We start from the raw sequence: 19,516 nt of genomic DNA on the forward strand, positions 1-19,516 counted from the left end.
CTTCAGAACTTTTGTATTAACTAATCGTTCCACCTGGAATACTTGCTTCTCCCAGTGTTTAGTACAGCTCACCCTTTGTATCAAGCACTTCAATTTGGCCCGCCCTGGTGAACCCATTTAAAATTTCAGCCCACTTCTTACACCTGCTCCCTGACAAACTTCTTCTCGTGAGCATGTATCACTAGCATACTATATGGTTTACTTATTTATCTTATTTAATGTCAATAACCTAGTCTAGAATATATAAGCCCCAAGAATAGGTATGTGTCTGTGTGTGTTTGACTGCTTTATCTTCCAGCACCCCAAATGTTAGCTATTATTATCCTACACAAATCCCAAATTTCTAGCAATAAAACTAGAAACCACAACAGTTAAGGTCCTGTCCCATATATTCAAGATCAGAAACTCAGAGGGGTCAATAAGAGGTTGATTAGCAATCAAGTAAGTTAAAAGTTATGTTCTTTAAGAGAGAAAGCACAAGCTTTGCGAACTATGAGCAAGTCACTTCATCCCTTGGCATCAGAACCATCTATAAAATGGGAATTTAAAAACAGTCTAAGAAAGATATGAGGCAGTTCAAATGATAAGTATGCAAAATGCTTTTTACAGTACCAATTTATAACAGAGATCACTTCCCTCTCTCCACCCTCATTAGGAGAAAAAGCAGAATGGGATTGGAAGCAATTTCAAAACGCCTACTTAAAAAACAAGAACACACAAGTTAAGATACCAAAAGGGTTGACCAGCCCAATTCTCAAGCTCTACCTACTTTTCAGTCTGTTCTCACAACGGAATTTGTTCAATAGTTCATTCTAAGGATTCTGGCAGTAAATCCTAATAGTTTTCAACCAAGGCAATACTAACCCCTCAGGAAGTGTTTGGAAATAAGAAAGGTGCCTCTTTTGGTTATCATCCTCACAGTGTGGTGTTACTAGCATTTATTACCTGGGGAGCAGGATGTCAAATGTCCTGCAATGCACTGCCACACAAAGAAGAACCTTGCTAAAAATGGATGGTATCTAGCTTAGATCTCTTCCCACTTAATGGACTCAAGACTAGTCTCAGATGAAGAATGGGTTGACACTTTGGAGCAGTTAAAGGAAATAAATGACCAGTACCCACCCCAAGAGTCTAGCAGAACAAAGTCACCCACCTGCCAATAAAAATTTACTTGAAAAAATTGGACAATGTATTTTTAATAGAATTTTTTCAGAGAGAGAGAGAAACATTGATTTGTTGTTCCACTTATTGATGCATTCATTGGTTGCAACCACTAGAAAGTACTCCTTGTTTATTTGTCATTAAGTGATAAGGAATACATGTAGAGGCAAGGGTCCATGTAACCTTACAGAGCTTAACCCAGCAGAGTAATACCAACTTTTCATAAAGACAATACTTCTAAATCATACCTAATTCTTATAATCTAATTTTTAAAATATTCTTCTCTCTTCCCTATTAAACTGCTTTGTAGACACAGTACAAAAACATTAAAAAAAAAAAAAAAAAAAAAAAAGGCTAGGCAAACACTGCTCATAAAGCACAAAACTTTAAGCCTCATTTGCTTTCTTTTTAAAAAGCTCTCATTTCCCCATTCCTTTTATTTTATCTATAACTCCAAATTTGGGCTTGTCTTGCAGTGGTTATATAAAATCCTAAATTTCTCTTAAGTGCACAGTTCTACATATGCCAGTTTTTCTCTTCTACATTAAAAAAGTATCTATGACGCATCTCTGAGCTGTAGGAACTTGATTTATAGCAGATAGGTATTCCATTTATCATGCATTGATTGATTGCATCAATCCAATCAAGTCCTATCTTTTGATAAAGATCCTGAGAAGCAGCAATGCTGCCACTGTGTTTATTTCATTAATTCCTATGGCTGCCTTGGACCACTTTCCAAAAATGCCGATCTTTTACCTGATCCCCCTAAGTCGACTCTGAACTATAACAGGCACTATTACATAAGTTAAAGAATGGCCCAGGGCACAGCCAACCTTATTAAGATTATAGGTGCCTTTATATCCTCAGGCTTTTTTTAAGGTCAACAATACCCTGAAAAGCTAGAATCCTGTAAAATTTTCCAGTTCTTTTTAAAGCTCCAAAAGTACAGTGGTACCGACCTTCTCTGTACCATTGTCCACACAAATGTGTATAGGAGATCGTGGCTTCATCATTTATACCAGAAACACAGGGGACTAGACCAAAGTTACCAGCTGTCTTTTCTGAAGCTTTTTTGTCTCTCCTCTTTATTTGCTATCTCTGGGCAATATAATCAAATTGGAATGGATACTTGGCATGCTAACTTATGGAAATCTAGCTAAAATGTACTCCTACCCCCACCCTCTCCACCCCTACGTCTGTTTGGCTCATTTACCCTTTTGAGCTTGTCCTATGCAAGGCACACAGAATTTCACTTTGGTGAATGTATCTGGGTGGATGAACCCAGCTATCTCAATCTCATTTTATTTTAACCCAAAATACCATAATAAGACCACATATTGGTCACTTGAGGTTTTATGTAGGGGTTTTAAAGATGTCAATTCAAAGCTACACTAGGAAAGCAAAGGATTCAACTCACAGATTAGAAAAACAAGAATGTTACAAATCTGTCCTGAGACAACAGGACCCTCAAAACAAATTAAGGGGGGGCTAAGAAACGGTCTTCAGACCAAAGACAATAAAGTGGGAAAAGAGAAAAGTAGAGATCATTAGGAAACTTCTGTTTAATATAGAATTAGACAAAGGCACTTCTTTCACTGAATGATGTTGATCTGAAAGTGGTATAAATTGCACCTACAGTCTTGAAAGGAGACATCTCACCAGTACTAGTGTGGTAAAGTTAACGAGGTCTCCATGTGCTTTGCATTCTAACAGAGTTAGAGACCGAGAAGACAATGAAAGAGGAAAAAAAATAAGAGCAGGTTAAAATAAAGCTAAAAGTCAGAGGGATGATCGAGTTTAAAACACACACACACACACACACAAAGAACATAAGAATCCCTTCTGGAGTATCTGTCTGTACATACAAGTACGAAATCACAATCACACCGTCAGGAAGCCTGTCTTCCTCAGAGCCAGGACAGGGTGATCTCAGCTTCACTTCCCAGGCAGGAGGGGAAAGAGGTCTGGCACAAGGAAATAGTCTTTAATGGGAAAGATACAGAAACCACATCGGGTTTTCAGAAAACCCAGGTGAACTGGAACACTGGTCCTCTTGGTCTTTGTATTGTTAATGTTTATTGTCTCACCATTTCTGTAACTTCCATTCCCGTGCCAAGCACAATTCTTATTTAAGTCACACAACTGGAGACAGGTCATGGCTCAAATATTCACTCCTCAGAGACACCTCATCCACTTCAGAGATGGGATGACTTCTCAGGATTTATTTGGTAGGACTTCACAATGAACTCAAAGAAAGGAATCACAGCAGAACTGAGGGGTGAGAGAGAGGCCTAGAGAGATCTCCAAATCCCCAAAGGCCCTGTTCTCAGATAGTTGGCCATTATCACAAGCAGAAGGGATACTGTAGCATTTAAGGAATGCTACAATGCTGGCCTTTGAGTAGCATTTTTCAAGAATCACTTTCTTAGGCAACTGATCATATTTGGAGAATACCCTAAATAATCACCCTAAAATGATCTCCATCTTCATCAAACAACTAGGAACACAAATCCAGATTATCTTCATGCTATCACCAAACAGCTAAGAGAAAGAGATAAAATGGAAGGCAGGGAGTCCTCAAGTCCAATAAATAAACAGACATGTTTTGTCATTAATTGATCATTATTGCATAGTAGATACATCTCAAAAGTAGTTTCTTGCCCTAGCTGGTTTGGCTCGGTGGACAGAGCATCAACCTGCGGACTGAAGGGTCCAGGGCTCGATCCAGTCAAGGGCACATGGCCAGGTTATAGGCTCGATCCCCAGTGTCAGGCATGAAGGAAGCAGCTGATCAATAATTCTCTCTCATCATTGCTGTTTCTCTCTCTCTCTCCCTTCCTCTCTGAAATAAATAAAAATACATTTTTAAAAAAGTATTTTCTTTCTCCTCCAACTTCAAGCATGTTTAACCTTTCCTCCATTCAATAATACTTTGACATCATGGAAGGGGAAGGTACATATGAAATATTAGCCTATGATATAATTTCAAAGAAGTCCCTGAGGTAATCTGGATATACTTCATAGCCTAGTAGTTCACAAACTTGAGCATGCATCACAATTGTTTAGGTGGCTTGTTAAAACACACTGGTGCCCATCCAGAGTGGCTCCTGAGTGCTATCCTGTGCACTGAAATGTTGCCCGTTCAGTCGGGATCAGGGTACAGGTTGCCTGACCAGTTGATGTTTCTCTCTCACATCGATGTTTCTCTCTCCCCTTACACTCAGAGCCTAAGCATGTCCTTGGGTGAGGATTTAAAAAATAAAAATAGCCAAAACCGGTTTGGTTCAGTCGATAAGAGCGTCAGCCTGTGGACTGAAGGGTCCCAGGTTCGATTCCGGTCAAGGGCATGTACCTTGGTTACGGGCACATCCCCAGTGGGAGGTGTGCAGGAGGTAGCTGATCAATGTTTCTCTCTCATCGATGTTTCTAACTCTCTATCCCTCTTCCTTCCTCTCTGTAAAAAAATCAATAAATATATATATATTTTTAAAATAAATAAAAAATAAAAATAAATGCTCCTTTTGATAGATAGATAGAGAGATAGATAGATAGAGAGAGAGAGAGATAGATAAAACACTGGCCAGAGTTCTCGACAGTTTTGGATTTGGTAAGTCTGAGTATTTGCATTTCTAAACAGGGCCGAATGCTGATGCTGATGATTAGGGACCACACTGAGAACCCCTATACTACTCTAGCTCTCAAACTATAACACGTGCCTAATAAAAGTTTTTTTTAAAAAGCATTGATATAATGAACTATAGGGGAGTTTTTAATTTAGTGAAGAGCAACCATGTCTTTAACTGCTCAATTCTACCCCACTCCCAAGCAGGGCCCTCTACAAAACATGAGTCATGTTTGATTTTTTTTTTTTTAAGTTATTTTCTTTTTTTAACACAGTTTTTAAAAATATATATTTTTATTTATATCAGAGAGAAGGGAGAGGGAGAAATAAAAACATCAATGATTAGAGAGAACCATGGATCCACTGTCTCCTGCATTCCCCCTATTGTGGATTGAGCCCGAAACCCAGAACCAAAGCTGTGACCTCCTGGTTCACAGGTTGATGCTCAACCATTGAGCCTACAGCTGGTCAGTGTTTTAATTTTATTTGATAGTAGTACTTTTACATATCTCGTTTGATATTTACTACAGCTTACAAGGTAGATAATTGTTTCTCACTATATAACTGAGGATACAGATTCAGAAAAGTTAAGTGACTTGCCTAAAGTCACACAACCTAAGGGAACTTTAAATCTTTAGATCTGACTGTGCTATGAAACTCTGTATGTTCAGGCACTTAAACCTTTATGTATTCACTTTCCCCAAAAGAAAAATTAATCCCTGCCTCCCCAGTGAGTGCTCCAAGTTACAGAAAGTAAAATCACCCTGCAAATGTTTTCATAATGCAAGTTATCTCACTTAGAGCAAAGTGAAGGACCCTATTTTGAACCTGAATCTCATCCCCAACCACACTACACTCCAAGATCCCTCCCAATTCTCACCATTGGGATCACATGGCCATTCCTCAGAAACGTAAATAAAATCCTAAATGGAAGGGGCATGCAGGACAGAAATCTAGGCATAATGTCAAGTTGTAAAACTAAAGGCTTTTCAGTCTTTCAAGACATTTAAGAATTCTAGGGTACTGCAAAACTAATGTGCCAATAAGCCTTAGTACTCAAATTATTTATTTTGGAGAAACAATTTTAGTAGTCTATAGTGTTACAGTTCTGAAAAAAATCAGACAAACATGATTCAAATCCAAACTCTACCTTTTACTAGTTAGCTATTTGCCCTAGGGCAAATTTTGTGATCTATCCCTGGCCTAGGACAAAGTTGTGGATAAACTACCGTAAGAATTGTTCACAAGTCCTTTATAATATAGTTACCTTTGGCAGCCCAGATTCCTAAACAAGTAAAAAGTTAGAAGTCTGGAAATAAAAAAAACAGGTTATCCAAATCTGAATTATCAAGAGTTTTACACCCCTGCCTTGGCCAAGTACTTCAGTTGGCTGAGTGTCATCCTGTGCACTGAAAGGTTGCTGGTTTGATTCCTGGTCAGGGCACATGCCTGGGTTGTGGGCTCAATCCCCAGTAGGGGGCAGCAGACTGATATTTCACTCTCACATCGATGTTTCCCTCCCTCCCCGCTTCCTCTCTCTCTAAAAATCAAGTTTTTTAAAATAAAATAAAATAGAGTCCGGCTGGTGTGACTCAATGGTTGAACATCAACCTATGAACCAGAAGATCACAATTCAATTCCCAGTCAGGGTGCCAGCTTACAGGCCAGATCTCCAGAAGGGGGTCTGCCTGCAGGAGGCAGCCAACCAATGATTCTCTTTCATGATTGATGTTTCTCTCTCTCTCCTCCCTCTGAAATAATAACTCTGTGTGTGTATGTGTGTGTGTGTGTGTGTGTGTGTGTGTGTGTTTAAAGGAGAGAGAGATTCACACTCCTAAGCTAATATCGGGCCAACTCATGAACTTTACCACCTTAAGACCAGAACTGAATACTGTCCAAAGGGGAAGAGAGAAAGCCATCTACCATATTTGCCAGAGAAGACAAGCAGCAACCAATTCCAGTATTTCTGCTCAAATGACTTGTTCTCTATGGACAACAGCAAGCTGTACTAGGTCCACCCGAGAGGGGAAATCACTGGGCCAGCAGAGCCCAAAGACATATCTGTTTCCTCTAAAAGGAAACACGCAGCATGACATAGCCTTTAATTCTCCACCACGTGGCTGAATTCACTTTTCTTAAAAGTCAAAGTACACCAGGCACTAGTCAGTTCAGAGTAAACAGCTGGACCCAGAAGCACTCAGGCCTGGCAAGCAAGTTAAGACCTCAAGGAAAACAAGAAGCAAAATAAAAAACACCAAGCACACAGCAAATGGGTTTTTAAATAACCGTTATCACATCAATCCCTAAACTCTGCTGTTGCCGTTATGCTGGTGGCTAGATCTTGAGGGGGAAGTTCCTTCTAACAGAGATGTCTATAAATAAGCAAGCTGAAAGCTAACGAGTTTAAGAGGGAAAAGCATACAAAAATTCTGGCTGCTGGTGATGAGCCACAGAAAATCATGAATGTACCAGTGCCAAGGGAGGAGGAAGTCTAGTATCTAACACTGAAGCCTCGGGAGCCCAGAAGGAATGAAGCTATAAGGAAGCCCAAATGCAAAAAGGGGGAGGGGGGGGCACATAGCACATTTCCTCTTCATCTGGGTGGCAATTCCAGCAGGGTTCTTGGCCTGCAGAGCACACAGCCCCAGTGCCCAAAGCCCTTTAATATTTCATATCAACATTATGAAATGTTGCCTTCCTGGAGGGCGACAAAAATCTGTCCTGGATTACTGGGTGATTTCTAATATGTACCATAACCAACACTAAGTCAACATTTTAGGGATCAAATTTCCTACTCTGCAACATGTTGGAATGAATTCTTGGCACCAGACTTCTTCCCAGTGCAGTACACCCTTAGAATAGGCAGAAGCCACTGGGAAATAAAGACTCAATTTGTCCCAAGACCATCTTCTAGTATGCACAAATGACTAACAAAAACAAATAAAAGTCCACTCAGATGTCCCTTCACATTAAATAAAAACCAATTCTATCCATTTAAATGGGGGGTTGGGGAGCAACTGCAGAGAATAGTCAAGGCCTTTAAGTCAACATTCACTCTAACCGGGATTCCTTTAAAATCTGGGATTGACTAAGAAGTTTATCTCGCCCTGGCTGGATAGAGTGTCAGCCTGCAAACTGAAGGGTCCTAGGTTCAATTCTGGTCAAGGGCACATGTCTTGGTTGTGGGCTTGATCCATGGGGATGTGCAGGAGGCCGCCATCGGTGATTCTCTCTCATCATTGATGTTTCTATCTCTTTTCCTCTCCCTTCCTCTCTGAAATCAATAAAGATACATTAAAAAAAAAAAGTTTATCTCAAGCCCCTACACACCTACTGTCTATGGCAAATGAATTATAGTGCCCAATTCTGAGTTACTGGAAACTTGTTCCTGCAAAATGCCCGAATGATAAGGCAGAAGTTATAAGAAATATTTCTAAAATAAAATCTGTATTCACAAACTCATATTTCTTTTCTGGAACAGAGTAACCCATCCTTCTCATCCAGGTGGAAGCACTGTAGCTGGCATTGGACACGCCATTCATCCTCAGCTGTTAAGCATCTACTTACTGCCCTTGAAAAGTGCCAGAAGCCATGTATGGTCCAATCATACATGGATTAGCAAGTAAGGAGAAACCAAAACCACTATATTTCAGAGGATCCTATAAGGAATAAGCATGTATTTTGCAGTATTTATGAGCTTCTTGGGCATAGCCAACCTAATTTAAAGAAAAAAAAAAAAAAAAAGGTAAAAGGCCACTTCGGTGAACAGATGGGCAAACTGCATTTGTGCAGACTTACCTACCCATCAACCCTCAATGTAAGGCTTAACCCAAGCAACTCAGTTCAAGCTCAGCTCCCAACCCTTCAAAATTAGCAGCAGTCTGAACAGGTACTTCAAGACTCGTTTTAAGAAAGGTCAATTAACTCTGCCAAAAATAAAAAGTCCTGGCTCTCCAACAAAAACTGAACTAGTCAATGCAGAGTTGTCTAGGGCACACAACTCTGAAGGTGACATGACCTTCCAAACCCAAAATTACTACAACTGAACTGGCCAAGAACTTGGCAGTTTGTACTAAGGCTGCACATAACCACAGGAACCGCTAAGACCCTGGAAACACTCTCTTTCATGGAATTTTATAGAGCTCAAATTCTCAAAGTCACTGGAATAAGACAACTACCATCTGTGAATGGATGTGAAATTTGGATTTTATAAAGCCCTTGGAACTCACGAGTAGTGTTATGAAAAAGCAAATTAATGTAATTCTCCCCATCCTAAACATTTAACTTCACAAATCACTGTCTCTGAAAAACTGTCCCAGGGTAATATGTCTGATTGCTCCTTATTTTTGGATTCCTTGAGCCAATAGACTTAATTTGTTCTACCAGGTATTCCCATTTTAAAAGCTTTACTTTGCAAGTTTTCCAGATGTGTGCACATAGCATGCTTCCCCAAGAGCACTGAACTCCTCCAAAGCATAGATAGTTTCTATCTTTTAAGTTCTTCCTTTGAATCTAATTGGTATGTTCACATAGAGCAGTTTCCCATTTAAATCTCCATTATTTCCCTGACTTAGAAATCATGCTCTTAGCAATAAGTCTGACATTCTAATATCCTCATCACCAACACATTAGAAAAGGCCTGGGCAACGAATGTCAGTCTCAACCCAACTTTTTGTATTTTGTTTTTATTTTTATTTTTTTTTAAATATATTTTATTGATTTTTTTTGCAGAGAGGAAGAAAGAGAAATAGAGAGCTAGAAACATCGATGAGAGAGAGACATCGACCAGCTGCCTCCTGCACACCCCCTACCGGCGATGTGCCCACAACCAAGGTACATGCCCCTGACCGGAATCGAACCTGGGACCTTTCAGTCCGCAGGCCGACGCTCTATCAACTGAGCCAAACTGGTTCCGGCTGTATTTTGTTTTTAAACAATCTGATAGCTTTTGGTAAAGTAGCTGAACCTAAAAATTATGATCAGGATCATAACTGCATTTATACTAGTATTCCCTACTACTACACTAGGTAAAAAAGGCACTTCCAGGACCATGTGAAGAAAACTGGTGTCAAGAATCACTGGATTACCGTAGTTAAAAAGGTACTTTGAGAGGCAAATCTGATCATCTCATGAGACTACCAAAGCTGTCTGGCTGGCATGGCTCAGTGGTTGGGTGTAGACCTATGAACCAGGAGGTCATGGTTTGATTTCCCATTTCAGGTCAGGGCACATGCCCGGGTTGAAGGCTTGATCCCTAGTAGGGGGTGTGCAGCCAATCAATTATCTCTCTCTCCCTCTCCTTTCCTCTCCTGAAATCAATAAAAATATTTTTTAAGAAGACTACCAGCCCTAGCCGGTTTGGTTCAGTGGATAGAGCGGCAGACTTCGGACTGAAGGGTCCAGAGTTCAATTCTGGTCAAGGGCACATGCCCTGGTTGTAGACTCAATAGGGGGCGTGCATAAGGCAGCCAATCAATGATTCTCTCTCATCAACGATGCTTCTATCTTTCTCTCCCTCTCCCTTTCTCTCTAAAATCAATAAAAATATATTTAAAAAAAAAGAAAGAAAGAAAGAAAGAAAAGGCTACCAAAGCTGAGTATACTACAGGCAGGCAATTTAGATACTCTACTTCTAAAATACATTCATAAAAGTGTTTGATTGAAGGGACCCAGAAATGTTTTTAATCCTGAAATGGCAATTTGAAAAAAAACAAAAACAAGACTGAATCTACCCACATAACCCTTCTGGCATGACTTAGTGAGTCCTCAAACATTTGGACCCAGGAACCTGGGGGCATTAATTTTAATATGCATATATAAGTGATACACAGGAGTTCAGTAAAAATTATATAAATAAACCCAGCCCTTGGAATGGACTTATAATCAATCCTGACAGCCATAGCAGAACAGAGACTGAAGACCACGCTGAAGTTGCAATATCTTTTTTCTACTTTCTGGTATTTAAAAAATGCAAACCCAACCCTAAAAACATCTCACCAAACTACAAAACCTTTCTGAAAGAACAAGACTTTATTTATTTATTGATTGATTGATTGATTGAAACATTTTTTATTGATTTCTTTACAGAGAAGAAGGGAGAGGGACAGAAAGTTAGAAACATCCATGAGAGAGAGACATCGACCAGCTGCCTCCTGCACACCTCCTACTGGGGATGTGCCCGCAAACAAGGTACATGCCCTTGACCAGAATCGAACCTGGGACCTTTCAGTCCACAGGCCGATGCTCCACTGAGCCAAACCGGTTTTGGCTGAAAGAACAAGACTTTAAAACTCAAAGTCTCATAAACCAAGCTTTTGGAACACACTTTCTTCACTATTGAAACTTAGGACCTTCCTTCCAAACTCTATTTGTTTTCACTCTGAAATTGCAATTGTTTTTGAGCAGAACTCCACATGCCATGAAACTCGGCATGGAGTCAGGGTCATGGAGGCTTCTTTTCCAGGGGAGCATCTTTTAATTTCAAATCTCTTTTATTTTTTAAAATATATTTTTAATTGATTTCAGAGATGAATGGAAAGGTAGGTAGAAACATCAATGGCAAGAAAGTCATTGATCAGCTGCCTCCTGCATGTACCCTGATTGGGAATCGAATGGTGACTTCCTGGTTCATAAGTCGACACTCACCCATTGAGCCATGCCAGCTAGGTTTAATTTCAAATCTCTTTTAGATCATCTCTCCTCATCTCCATGCGCTCCTCTCCCCCCAACACCACCTACCCTCTTTCCTATTCTCGTCTTTTTCTCCAGTGTTATTTTATTCCCCCACGAGAAGAGACTAGCATTATCTTTGCTTGAAAACTGTTTATTAATTTGCCTGTCAAACATTCTATAGAGTCATTTACACCTTACTATAGAAACCTCCTGGGTACATATTGACAGCGCAGCAAGTATTTACACAAAGCTCTGAAACATTTGGCTCCTCCAGAGGGGAAGAAGCTGCTGCATCAAGCAGAGCATTATCAAACACCTTTCCTGCTACCGTTCCCCCTCTTTTATAAAGGGAAGCTTCCTCCTAGCACACCTCTAATATGCCTCAATTACACTTCAGAACTCTAGCCAGGAGGAAGAAAAAAGAAAAGAAATTCAGGTGTGGTAAATAAGAGAAAGAACAGCATTTCCAGGACCACTTGCAAACATTACCAAGATAATTTCAAAAACCAGGGGTATAAGAAAAGGCAATACACCTATGAAATGGACCCTGAGACTCTTAGCTTTTCCTGTTCCAGTCTAAGGAACTTCTTTCTGCTCCTCTCTCAGCAAAATTTACAGGGCAAGTTCAGGCACTCAGATTACAACCAACTGCCCAAACCAGACCTAGACCTGCCCAAACACCAGAAAGTCTGGAGAGCTTAATTACCACCTATCCCCACCTTCCTATCCCCCCAAAGTAAGCAGTGTTAATGTTGAATTTATGAATATCCATTCCCCACTCTTGGGAGATTTTGAAGCAACTATTTTTCAATTCTTCCTTTAATGAAGTCTGCCTAATTTTTCAATTATTATTTAAAAACCAACAGTCAGGTACTAATGACAATTAGATTAAGTGTCAAGGCAAAGTCTGGTAGGGTTTTTTTCTATAAAGGACCACAGACCACCATTGATTGCACCAAGCTAGCTAGCTGTTCAGAACTTGTTTCTGTCAATTCTCAGGAGAAAACAGCCATGAGTTCCTTAAGCCCAGAGTAAAAAAGATGGTCTCAAGACCCCCTACTTATAAATGTACAGGAAGACGCTACAACCTTATAAAAAGTCAAATACAGAGGCACAGACAGATGTGTAGAGAGGTCATGCAGTTCTCCAACTTCACCTTAATGATAAAAAAAGATGAAATAGAAAAGGCAAATGACTTGCCCAAAGTCACACAGCTTAAGCCAGAACTGCATGTGGAACCAAAGCCTCCTCTCTTCCTCCAGTGTCCTGTGCTCTTTATCCCTCACCACTGTGCCCACAACTCAATGTCAATCAGCAATGATAGCCAATCTAAACAAGATAAAACCCAGAAATAAAGCCATGGGAATCAGGATTTCATATAAAAAAACTAAGGTACCTCAGTTCACTGGCAGGAAAAAAAAAAATCTGTTGCCAACTTATTTTGAATACCATATTTTAACCATATTTGCATGCTTCAGTTGCTTCTAGAATTGGGGACGTGAAGCCAATCACTATATTCTTTTGGGGGCTGGGAATGGAAAGGGACCCTGAACATTATTTGTTCCTATTTTTCATATTTTAAAAACATTTCATTAACCTCTTTGCTTAAAGGCCTACTGTAGGCATCACACCTTACAGGAGTCAATCCAACATAGGAATGTTTAATGCACCCAAGACATCTTGTTACAACAGGTGTCACTTATTATGGTTACTCTGTGTCATACATGAAGGAACCTAAGAAAAGTCCTTGCAATGATGAGAGAGAATCATTGATTGGCTGCCTTATGCACGCCCCTATTGAGTCTACAACCAGGGCATGTGCCCTTGACCAGAATTGAACTCGGAACCCTTCAGTCCAAAGTGTGATGCTCTATCCACTGAACCAATACAAAGCCACCAACCTTGGTCCTAGCTACTTTCTCTTTTCTCTCACAACCATGCCAACCTCCACCACCCCCAGTTCTCTCATGGACAGTACAGAAACACGAAGCCTCCATCTTGGTGTGGTTATCCTGGTCCCTCCTACTTGAGAGAGGCCAAGAGTCCTGTATTTCAGCCAGCCCAGAGTTTCTGCTAGTAGGCATTCCCATAATAAGCTCAGAATTCCTGTATTTGTTTCCCAGTAGTCAGAAATATCATTTGATATTTCTGCAGCAGGAACCAACAGCCAAATTCCTACAATCAAATCCAGCTTGATTCTGGACTACATATTCTATCACTTTTTACTCTGATATGCTGGTACTATTCTCAAGATACTACAGCTAAGAGCATCCCAAGTAAAAAGCTTTATTTAGTCCAGCTGGTGAGGCTCAATGATTGAGTTTAGAGTCCTATGAACCAGGAGGTCAAAGTTCCATTCCCAGTCAGGGCTCAATTCCCAATAGGGGCCATGCAGAAGGCAGCTGATCAATGATTCTTTCTCATTTTTGATGTTTCTCTCTCTCTCCCTCTCCCTTCCTCTCTGAAATCGATAAAGAACAAAAATAAAAGCTTTTTATCAGGTTCAAGCACATGGATGACTAAAAAGTATCTCAACAGGTTGAGACAGTACTTACAAAAAGGGATAAAGAAAAGTTTGCCGGGATCTCCCCAGCTACTGTGAAAAAAGACATAGCAACAGCCCTTGCTGGTTTGGCTCAGTGGACAGAACATCAGCCTAAGAACCGAAGGGTCCACGGTTCCATTCTAGTCAAGGATACATGCCTGGGTTAGGGGCTGGATCCCCAGTGGGGGGCATGCAGGAGGCAGCCAATCATTCTTTCTCATCACTGATGTTTCTACCTCTCTCCCCCTCTCCTTTCCTCTCTGAAATCAATAAAAAATATATTTAAATAAGACATAGCCACAACATACAGTTACCTAATCTTTACTTCAAAAAGGCAGAGTCAAATGAGAACATTACCACCTTAGCTGTATTAATCAAGTCTCTGCAAAATACTTATAACCCAAGACTGAGTTGGGGAAAGAGAGGGCAAGACCCTATCGTGATCCTCCAAGAGGTTTATCCTTAAGCATCAAAGAGGAATTCCACCTACAATCCTCATCTAGACTGCACACCTGAACTGAAGCAGCCCACAAAACTGGAAGTTTCACTGTCTCCCACAGTAAATGTCACCAGCCCACTCTCTAGGTCTGAGGGTAAGCAGACTCTTGAACTGAAATTGAACAGGAATCTTCTTGTGTGAAATGCCAGGTCTGGTGATATTAAAAGGGAATCAGAAATTCACCTAAAGGCAGCACAGACAAGCTTCCACCCAAAGACTGTATCTATTTTCCTACCTTTTTACCCAGTACAGAGCATAGTACTTAGTACACAGAAAATGCCCAAATATCTATTTAATGACTGAAAAACAGAAATCAGAAACCTGATTTTATCCAAAAACAAACCTGTTTGTCAAACCAATAGAATTCAAATTAATATTTGCTTTTAAATGACCCTGACGTACCCCAAATTATTTCCTCTAATAGTTTAAGTAAATTTACCGCACCACCCCCTACAAAAAAGAAAGAAAAGAATGAGGAGGAAGAAGTGTAGACTATAGAATGACCCAGAAACAACAGGATGTTCTTTTTTCTAAGACAAAAAACAACTTATCCTCCATACACTAGAATTCCAATTGAAAATTCCCCTAGTTCTTGCCCAGATGTACATCATCATGGAAGACATGGAGTCAAAGCTCTAAACTGGCCACGTAACACAACTATTTTCAAAATTCCCAGCTCAATGGAAGAGTAGAAAAGCAGTGCTAGATGGGGAGGGTAATAAGGCTAACTAGGTCGCTTAAGAGAACAAAATCTCATACCACAAAAGTATAACTGGGTACTGCTGGGAGGGGTGGGGGGATATGAAGGAGCTTTTATTCCTCTTTGAAAAGATACTTGACTCCATAAAAATACCCAATATTTCTGACCAAAGTACTGAAAACTGAACATAATAAAAAGAGCAAAATAAAATGATTTAAAAAGTACCTATAAGTTGTCATTCCTAAGCAAGTCTCAAGTATCATTATAGGATGCTACATTTATTATCTCAGAAAACAGACAAAAAGTGGAACATACCTAATAATGCAAAGAAAAAACTGGTCAATCTCTACCTAAAGCTCTAAAATAATTGATGACAAAATCAAAATTAGCTTTTTTTGATATTCCAAGAACAAATGATAAATTTCACCAAGCCAAGCCTTTAGAAAGTCCTTTTCAAGATGATGAGAGATGTTAGCTTCCCTTTAAATTGAGCTGCTTTCCCAAAGTTCAAAAGAAAGATGTTAACAAAATTCAAAATGTAAACAAAGAATGAGGCCAGCCTGTCTTAAAACAAAACATCTGAATATGAAATTCTCTCTCAAAACTTTGTTCTCAAAAAAATTTTTTTTAAATGTTTTCTTACCCCCTCCCATAAGACCCACATTTGTCACATAATAAAAAGCCAGTAAAATAATTTCAATTCTGAAAAGTGAACAGGGTCAAAATTACTCAAGACAAATGCATCTTCAGAGCTATCAAAGAAGTCATTTATGCATCAGGAAAGTCACAAAACCAAAACAAACAGCAAACCCATTGTAGAGAAAAAACCCAGCTACTGTTCTAACAACACAGAATCTATTTCAGGCTGCATAAAACATAACAAGCAAAATAAATCCAAGGTACAAGCAAAATGCCACTGGCTCCTCTTTTGTTTCGGGCACAATGTAACAAGGGCAGCCTGTCTGGGGCTCTGCTCCTGCTGATACAGTATTGCCGCTTAAACCTCCCTCCTCAAGGTCACAGCCAATTTCGGCTATGGAATAAAAGGCAGATAGTGGCAGCGATGGTTTGGGTTATCACTGGCAGAAAAGCAGAGTGTAAAAGTTTATGAGCTCATCAGGATTGTTGTACCATTACATCAGAGGCAATTATAAATGGCCAAGAGCAGGAGATGGGGAGCCAATCAGATCACAGATAGGATGTCAACCTAAGACCAACTGTCTCCTGGCTTTGACAGAAGGATTTTACCTCCATAATTCAAATCCCAAACCAAAGCAATCTGCACTTACTACTCCAATCACTCAGCTGTTTACCAGCACTTCCAGGGAGAAGCCCAGGCCACTGGGCCGACAGAGACCGAGACAGGACATGGCCCGGGCTGCTCTGGGGGAGCCGCAGCCGGCCTCTAGCTGCCCCCAAGCAGGCCCCTGCCCTCCCTCGAGGTCCCCCAAGCCCGAGGGGCCCCTCCTTGAAGGCACAGATGGGGGCCGGCCTAGAGGAAGGCAGGGGGTGGCAGAGGGGAGCGGCAGGTGAGCAAAGAACTAGCCACTCAACTCCCGAGCTCCTAACGCTGCCTGCATCCCTAACCTGAGCCCCCAGCACCCTCTCGCCCTGACCAGGCCCTTCCCCGCTCCTTCTGCCCCGCACCCCGCTGGAGACCCCCGGAATTCGAAGGGGCCGGGGGAGAGGGAGAAGGGGAGCAGACACCTCAGGGAGAGCCCCACACAAAGGCAGAAGGAGGGAAGGAAAGGAAGGCAGACAGGCAGCCATTTTAAGAGAGAAGAGCCAGACAATGGCAGCTCCCCAGCAGTGGGGGCCCCGGCCTTGGGGTGGCCTACGGGCTGGGGTCTGGCCCCGCAGCCGCCACCCACCCGCCCACCCCCGGCCCCCCCTCGCCCGGCCCCCTCCTCCCGCTCCAGCCGTGTACCTGCGGGGTCCGGGCGAGCGGCTGGGCCCCGCCGCCGCTGCTCCCGGGGCTCATGGGCGCGTGGTGGCTCCTTTGTTGGGCCCCTCCCGAGGCGGCCGCCGCCGCCGCCGCCGCCGCAGCCCCCCAGCACTGCGAGGCCATGTCCGCCGGGCCCTTGCCCGCGCCGCCGTCCGGGGGCCCGCCGCCGTAGTCGCCCCCGGGGTAGCCCTGGTAGCCCCGGGCCGAGCTGGGCGACGTGAGCAGTTGGTTGAGGGTGGGGGTGGCGGTGGGCTGGGGGGTGCCCCCGCCGGCCGCGGAGGAGCCGCCGCCCCCCATGGCCCCGAAGCGCTGCTGAGCGAAGGACGAGGACGAGGCGGCGGAGGCGCTGGAGGAGGGAGGCGGCTTGGAGCCGGCGGCCGCCGCGCCGGGGCCCGGAGTGCCGCCGCGCGGGGAGCTCAGCGCGTAGGCCTGGGGGGGCGGGGGGTAGGCGCTGCGGTTGGGGTAGTAGGAGTTGTACTGGTGGTTGGGGAAGCCGTGGTCGTGCGAGTTCTGCTGGGGCCCCGCGTAGGGCTCCAGGCCGCCGCCGCCGCCGCTCTGCAGCGCTGCCAGGGCAGGGCTTTGTTGTCCGCCATGTTGTTGGTGGAAGACGGCGGCCGCCGCCGCGGCGACGGCGGACGGGCTCCGGCCGTAGGGCTGCCCGAAGCCGTAGGCGGGGGGCGGCAGGGCGGCCGCAGCCGCGTGAGGAGGCGCCCCCACCCCGTCGCTGCTGCCGCCGCCGCCGCCGCCGCCGGGCGGCTCCGGGAGGTTATTGTTCAGGGCGGGCCTCGGGCCCGCGTTCCCGTTCGAGTTCTTCAGGTCCGGCTCGGCGCCGGGCCCTCCGCCGCCGGCTCCGCCGCCGCCCCCGTTGCTCTCGGCCCCGTCCTGCAGCTCCTTTCCCAGCGGCGGCGGCGGCCCCACGGCCGGGCCTTCGCTCTCCGGGCCGGCGGCTGCCTTCATGTCCCCGCGCTCGGCCGCCGCCGCCGCCGCCGCCGCCTCGCCCCCCGCCTCCTCCCGCTGCTGCTGCTCCGCTTTCTTCAGCTCCGAGGGCGGCGGCGGCGGGTTGCCCAGGCTGCTGGCGGCGGCGGGGGCGACCTGCGCGGCCATGATCCCCGCTGTCTCGTCCGCGGAGAGACCGGCCCTGTCTTCGTCGTCTCCCCCCCACCCACCCCGCCCCGGGGCCGAGTCCCCCGGGCTGCCCTCCCCACCCGCCGGGCGGGCCTCGCGGGGCTCCGCGGCTGAGCTGCGCTCGCTCGCTCGCTCCTCTCCCCCCCGCCCCGCCGGCTCAGGCTCCGGGCTGGCGGCGGCGGCGGAGGAGGAGGAGGCGGCGGCGGCTGAGGCGCCGGCGGCTCAGCTGCTCCCGGCTCTGGCGGCTCGGGACCCGGCTCTCCCGGCTCATTCCCCCCAAGCCCTTGCCTGGGAATGAGGGGGGCGGTGGAGGCTCCGCTCCCCAGGGCCTGGCCCCGCTGTGACTCTCCGCTTTCTGCTGCCGGAGAAAGGAGGAGGGAGGGAGGGAGGAGGAGGGCGAGGGGGAGGGGGCGGGGAGGGAGCGGGGGGAGGGGGACCCGGGACGGGCGGGCTGGAGGGCGCGCGGCGGCCGCCCGGGCGCCGGGAGCGGAGTCGGAGCGCGGGCCGGCGCCCTGCCTCCCGTCCCGGCCGCGGTGCGGGCCGAGGCTGCTGCGCGGCAGCGGGCGGGCGGGCGAGCGGGCGGCCGGGCTGAGCGGCTAGAGCGCCCCACTCTCCTCCGAGTCCCCCTCACTCCGACACGAGGCTCAGCACTGCCATTTTACCCAGCGCCGTCGCGGCCGCCTGGCAAACCCGGAGCGGAGCGCGGAGCGGGCGCGGGCCGCGGAACGGACTGGCTCCCTTCCCCTCACAAAGGAGGAGGGGAGAGCGGCGGCAGGCGCTCTGCCGCTTTCGCTCGGCAGCCCCAGCGCCGCGGGCTCCGGGGAAAACCCGGCCCGGAGCGGGCGCCTCTCCGGAGCCCGCGCCGCCTGCCTCCCTCGGGCGCGCCTGTCCCGGCCGGGCTCCGGGCCGCGCCGCGCGGAGCGGGCGGCGTGAACTGCCTCGCGGCCGCAGAACTGGCCTGAGCCCGAGCCCCTGGCAGCGGGCCTGGTCTTTGGGCTGCTACTTAGCACCTCTACGGCACTTTTTTCCTTCAAAGCCTTTAGAAGACCCAGCTTGGGGAGGGGAAGAGGGGGGCCTTACTTTTACCCCCTTTTCAAGCCGAATGGAATGGCAGATCCTCCTTAAGACTTCCTGATTTCCCTCTCCCCTGACCTCAGTAGCCGGTCCTCACAAGGCTTTGGGAGCATGAGAGCATGTTATCCCCATTTGACAGAATTCAAAGGAGAGGAGTCTGTCCCATTTAAGTC

The 19,516-nt window shown here is 45.3% G+C and overlaps 1 protein-coding gene across 4 annotated transcripts in view; it reads right to left on the bottom strand.

Annotated features, from left to right (window-relative positions):
• Positions 1-18,942, bottom strand: part of ARID1A (AT-rich interaction domain 1A) — a 78,282-nt gene extending 59,340 nt beyond the window's left edge. For 3 of the 4 annotated variants that reach the window (XM_084874778.1, XM_084874779.1, XM_084874777.1), the window contains exon 1: positions 17,127-18,942. In XM_084874778.1, the coding sequence (XP_084730904.1) occupies positions 17,127-18,248 (1,122 nt within the window). In that variant the 5' untranslated portion in view covers positions 18,249-18,942. The remainder of the gene's footprint in view (positions 1-17,126) is intronic. The other variant, XM_084874780.1, reaches the window with a different exon arrangement.
• Positions 18,943-19,516: the final 574 nt, after the last annotated feature.

The sequence above is a fragment of the Pipistrellus hanaki genome (genome assembly GCF_964339955.1).
Source record: "Pipistrellus hanaki genome assembly, chromosome: 2".
NCBI lineage: Eukaryota > Metazoa > Chordata > Mammalia > Chiroptera > Vespertilionidae > Pipistrellus > Pipistrellus hanaki.